We start from the raw sequence: 5,517 nt of genomic DNA, 5'->3' as shown, positions 1-5,517 counted from the left end.
TCATTCAAACTGTCCTACTTTTCCGTTCTATCAGAATACACTGCTTTATCGTAAGATGTCGCCGGCAGACCGTAAGATACCGATATTGGTCGGCTCCAGGCCGTCACACACTCGCAAAACTGTAAATCAATAGTACGGTTTTGCCGATAATATCACAACAAATTTCAGACAACATAAAAACCACTAAACTCGTCCCTTTGCAAAAATCTTACAGTCAATACATCAAAGCATACAACAGGGTTAAACAAAGGTATAAAACGTATACACTCCTTCCAAGGTCCTCCAAGGGAGTGGAGAAAATTGGGCCGAGTCCCGGGATTTGTTGGACGTTCTCCCGGTCAGCCTGGAACCGTTCCCGGGATTTAGTTCAGTTCAGATAAAAACAAAAACTGACCACTCTTTTTAACCCTTAAATCACAGTTTCAAACAAACCAACAAGATCAATACAAGAAGAACATGTGCATCAGAGTCTTGCCTCTTTTTTTCTTACTCTCTCTTTTTTTTTTTTTTTTTTTTTTCTTCCAATTACCAAAAGGTACCCACCAAAGGCATCAATTACTGGTTAGCAAAGACACCAATTACCAAAAGGTACCCACCAAAGGCATCAATTACTGGTTAGCAAAGACACCAATTACCAAAAGGTACCCACCAAAGGCATCAATTACTGGTTAGCAAAGACACCAATTACCAAAAGGTACCCACCAAAGGCATCAATTACTGGTTAGCAAAGACACCAATTACCAAAAGGTACCCAAAAATACCAATTAGGGATTCTTTACCAGAGCGTCCTCTGGTTTACCCTCCGGTGGTCACGTCTGACCCCGTGTTCCCATAAAGCGCTTTATCCTAAAACCAATGAACAATGATAAAAAATACCTCTTTAATTTGGAGCAGGAGAAGCAGGAGATGCAGGGAACTCTTCGTCCACCAAAGAGCGCTTGGTCCGAGGGGGAGTCTCTTCTGACAAAAAGTCGTCAGGGGCGCCCAGAGGGTCCCAGCCCCGGACCCAGCGAGGGGACTCCTCAGATCCTGGATCCCCTGCTTCGTCCCATCTGGGTCGCCAGAAATGATGCCGATTTTTGCCCCAAAAGGTGAGAAATTACTGCTTAAGAGACTCAGTCAAATAAGCAGGAGGTATTTTATTACGACGTCGGAGAAATCCTAAAATGGGATTTCTGAATCCTTACAGCAAAAGCGTACCTTCTTATACAGTTTTAGGTTTGGGATTACATCGTATTCATGCATATACATATGGGGAGTGGTGTAGGTGGAGCGTGGGCGGGGACTTCTCTTTTGAGGATCTTCTCAGGGGTCGTTCCGGTCGGCCTTCATCAGCTTCGAGGAGTCTTCCTCTTTAAACTTTTGAACCTCTCTCCAAATTTGGTCAATTCCCGGTGTAGTTGGCTTAGTCTCCAGGCCTTGGCAAGGGTCTCAGGGTCAATTTGACATGTTGGCCCTAAACGTGCTTTACCCAGCAGTTCTTCTTGGCTCTGAAATGCACTGAACTTATCACTGTCTGTCCTTATCTCTTCCCTGTCATTGTGTTCCATACCTTACCCAATTTATTGCTCTATGTGGTTTCCTAACATTGAATATTTCTCATAACTGCTTTATATTCTATGCTTTAACCCATCATCTCTTGAAAGTAACTGTTTTAGGGGCTTCACCTTTTTCGTGGAACTGTTTAAACCTGCTCTGGACTGAAAACCCAGAAAAACACCAGCACCTCACACCTGTGGCCCACCGAGGTCTGGGACGCTGCATTCCAGCACCAGAGGGATTTAGAAGAGACCGAGTGAGCCAACTACAACCCACAAAAAGGATTTTCTGAATTTGCCATCTCTTCAGCACTGTCAGAGGTTTCATTTAATATTACTCATTTTTCATGCTTGTGAATACTTTACTTGATAAATAAACTGGGGTTTTATTAACTTTTCCCAAGGGAAGTCTTTTTCTGAACTAGTAGGAGGAGTTGCCACTTGAACTTGCTTTCTAGATGGACCCCTTTTGGAGGTTTCCTCCCAAAATTTGCCCTAAAGCAGCACAAAGAGTCACAATGGAAACTTCACCAGTGGCACAACACCCCAGCCCACCAGGAAAAGAAAGGACACATAAAGTTCTCCAAACATTTGTCCTGCTTTGCTACAAAAGTCCTGCTGCAGACACTGTGCAGTGTGGAAAGCCAAGAGAAGCTGCAGCTGGTGGCAAATCTTGGGACAGAAGCTTGACCTTGTTCTCCAGGAGAGATTCTTGGGAAGAGCAAGCAGGAGAAGATTCCTGGAAAACTGGAACAGCTTTCCAGAAGGGAAATGTAAATGAAAGAAACAATCCAAGATGTTTTCCTCTATTTATTTCTATGCTCCCCTTTTCCATGTGGCACTACTTCTCTATCCCAGTAATTCCAGATGCACTGCACCTCTAAGATCAGTGGCTTAGTGATTTTTAGACACTCTAAAATACCATGAGGCACACACAGTTTTCCTTCCCCTGTTTTTACTGGAAGGCAACACTGGAGATGTAAGTGCAGTGCTGGGCTCAGGTAGGAATCCTAGCCCAAGGGAAGGTGTCCCGACAGTGTTTGCCCCTCAGCCAGGCCAATGCAGAGCAGCAAGCGAGGGGATTGCTGTGCCAGTGTGCAGGAGTCAGGGCTCTGCACCTGGGCTCAAGGCTGCAAAGTTCCCGTGTTTGGCCAGACTCAGGGGCTGTGCCAGGGGCGCACGGGGCTCGAACGTGGGGCTCGTGGGGCGAGCGGGGAACGGACACGGGGACGAACGGCCCCGGTGCTTCAGTTGCAGCGGCGGCAGCGGCGGCAGCAGCAGCGGCAGCAACAGCGGCAGAAGCAGAAAAGCAGATAATCTATAATGATCTTTCTCTTTCTCTTTCTCTCTTTCCTTGTCTTTCTCTCTTTCTTGGTCTTTCTCTCTTTCTGTCTCTGTGTCTCCCTTTCCCGCTGTCGGGCACCCTTCTCCCGGGGTCCCTTGCCGGGCATCCCTCTCCTCTCCCCGCCTCCCTCTCCTCTCCCCGCCTCCCTCTCCTCTCCCCGCCTCCCTCTCCCCCTGCCGGGCCGGGCCATGCCCCCGGCCCGCCCCCGGCCCCGGGCGGGGCTGCCCCGTGCCTGGCCCCGCCCGTCCCGCCGCGGTCTCGCCTCCGCCCGGCTCTGGCCGTACTGGCGGTGGCGCTGCTGGGCAGGCATCAGTGCCTGGTGCGGGGGCGGCATCGCCGCCCTTTGCCTCCGCCTGGCCCGAGCCCGGCCCCGGCCCCGGCTCCGGCTCCTCCCGGGGCCCGCGGAGGACACAGGCGGCGCGGCCGCTGCCGCCGCCTCCGCTGCGGCTTCCCTGGCCCGAGCTCCACCGCTCGGCAGCGCGGCCGCCGGCCCCGAGCCTCCCGTGCCGCGTTGCGAGGAGCGAAGGCCTGGGCATGGCTGGCCCGGGGCGGCTGAGGGGCGCTCGGGGGCCGTTGCTGGCCCCGGGCCGAGCGCTGACAGCCGCGTCCCGCCCGCAGGGACGGCGCACGAGGCCCTGCAGGAGCGCTACCGCCTGGGTTCGCTGCTGGGGCGCGGAGGATTCGGCAGCGTCTTCGCGGCCACGCGGCTCTCGGACGGCGCCCCGGTGAGCGGCGGGGCCGGCGGCGGGCGCAGGACGAGGGGACGGAGGAGGTGGAGGAGGATGGGGCTGGGCAGGGCGGGCGGCGAGCTGAGCCCGCTGCTGTCCTTGGCTTGCAGGTGGCCATCAAGAGGGTGCCACGGAACCGCGTCCGGCACTGGGGCGAGCTGGTGAGTGAGCGGGGCCAGCGGCAGCAGCCGGGGCTGCCGGGCGGGGATGAGCCGAGGCCCGGCACGGTGGAAGCCGCCAGGACACCTCCAGGGGGAGCGGGCGTGGGCGCAGCGCAGGGTGCAGAGCGTCCCGGGCTGGCTCAGGGCTTCCCCAGGCCTGGCACGGCATCGGCCCCACTGAGGGCATCATGCTCCTCCCGCAGCCCGACGGCAGCAGGGCCCCGCTGGAGATCGTGCTGCAGGCCAAGGTGTCCACTGGCTTCCCTGGTGTGATGCAGCTGCTGGAGTGGTTCGAGCTGCCCACCCACATCGTGATGGTGATGGAGCGGCCAGAGCGGTGTCAGGACCTGCATCGTGTCATTCGGGCACGGCGGTTCGTGCCCGAGGAGGTGGCGCGGGAGCTGTTCCGCCAGGTGCTGGAGGCCGTGCGGCACTGCACCAGCTGCGGGGTCCTGCACAGGGATATCAAGCCAGAGAACATCGTGCTTGACCTGGCCACCGGGCAGGCCAAACTGATTGACTTTGGCTGTGGCACCTACCTGCAAGAGACAGCCTACACTCACTTTGCAGGTGAGCCCACGTAGGGTGTACTCTTGGTCCCGGGATCTCATGGCCCAACATCTCCCAGCCCAAGCTGGCTGTGGCAGCGGGGATTCTCCCTTTTGCTGCCAGTCAGGGGACTGAGTCATCAGCTGAGTTGCTTTAGAGCGGGACTGGGTGGGGAGCCATCTTCCAGCCCTGCTGGCAGCCTTTGCCAGCCACTCTGCCCAGGACTGGGGCTGGGCTGGGGCAGCCAGCCCGACCAAAACCCCTGTGGGTGGGGGTAGCAGAGAGGGGGGTGAACCTGTGCCCCAGCCAGTTTGGTGTGCAGGCGAGAGGAAGGGCTTGCACTGCTCCACTCTCCCTGTTTGCCTTGGCTTCCTAATATTTTTGGGGCAATGCAGGCAGGGAGGAAAAGGGCATGTTTTCCCCAGCACGGAGAGGGTTTTTCCTTTGCATGTCATGGTCAGGCTTAGCCAGGGCTTCCTCTGCCCTCTTCTGACACCAGTGGCTTCTTTTCCAACCCTAAGTCAGTACACAAGTCCCAGGTGCTGGCGAGAGGGCAGTGGTCACCCTGTGTGCCACTGGGGCAGCCCCCACAGGCCCAGCGTTGCTGGGGCCAGGCTCTGGGAGCAGCAGCATCCCCCTGCTGAACTCCATCTGTATTCCATAGGAACACTGTCCTACAGCCCCCCGGAATGGAACGACTTTGGCTGGTACCATGGCGAGGCAGCAACGATCTGGTCCCTGGGCATCCTGCTGCACCAGATGGTCTGCGGGGAGCACCCTTTCAGGAGGGGCCGGAACCTCAGCTGGGGCCAGCTCCCGCTGCCACAAGGGCTCTCTCAAGGTGGATCCTCTTCTCTGGGCACGGGGGGAATCCCAGTGCTGGGAGCCAGCAGCGGGCTCGTGAGCATCCCGTTCTGGCAGCTGCTGAGGAGGTGGCACATGTCCTGCTCTCCTCCAAAACAGGGAATTGATGGGAAAGTTTAGGCCCAGCCCTGAGCGCATCCAGCAAGACCTGGGCATGGCAATAGTGGGGCAAAGCAGACAGGAGCCTTCTCTGGCTGACCGGCAGTTTCTGCTTTCTCTGCCCAGAGTGCAAAGACTTGATCTGGTGGTGTTTATCCGTGAACTCCTTGGACAGACCCACATTAGAAGACCTGTTCTGTGATCCTTGGGTGCAGGATATTCCTCGGCCATAG

The 5,517-nt window shown here is 56.3% G+C and overlaps 1 protein-coding gene across 1 annotated transcript; it reads left to right on the top strand.

The window, feature by feature from the left end:
- Window positions 1-2,861: 2,861 nt before the first annotated feature.
- Window positions 2,862-5,517, top strand: LOC136569702 (serine/threonine-protein kinase pim-1-like). Its single transcript, XM_066570063.1, has 5 exons — window positions 2,862-3,608; window positions 3,722-3,772; window positions 3,976-4,342; window positions 4,986-5,162; window positions 5,411-5,517. Exons 1-5 carry the CDS (start codon window positions 2,862-2,864, stop codon window positions 5,515-5,517), a joined length of 1,449 nt encoding a protein of 482 aa, XP_066426160.1.

This window comes from Molothrus aeneus, unplaced genomic scaffold (assembly GCF_037042795.1).
Source record: "Molothrus aeneus isolate 106 unplaced genomic scaffold, BPBGC_Maene_1.0 scaffold_19a, whole genome shotgun sequence".
Lineage (NCBI taxonomy): Eukaryota > Metazoa > Chordata > Aves > Passeriformes > Icteridae > Molothrus > Molothrus aeneus.
Note: the sequence above shows the minus strand (reverse complement) of the source record. Positions and strands in the feature narration are given on the sequence as shown.

Bases quoted from the DNA above. Each gene is read 5' to 3' on its own strand.
- LOC136569702 (XM_066570063.1), top strand. From the start codon at position 2,862: ATGATCTTTCTCTTTCTCTTTCTCTCTTTCCTTGTCTTTCTCTCTTTC. The intron at 4,343-4,985 runs GTGAGCCCACGT...TGTATTCCATAG, and splicing joins AGCCTACACTCACTTTGCAG to GAACACTGTCCTACAGCCCC. The intron at 5,163-5,410 runs GTGGATCCTCTT...TTCTCTGCCCAG, and splicing joins GCCACAAGGGCTCTCTCAAG to AGTGCAAAGACTTGATCTGG.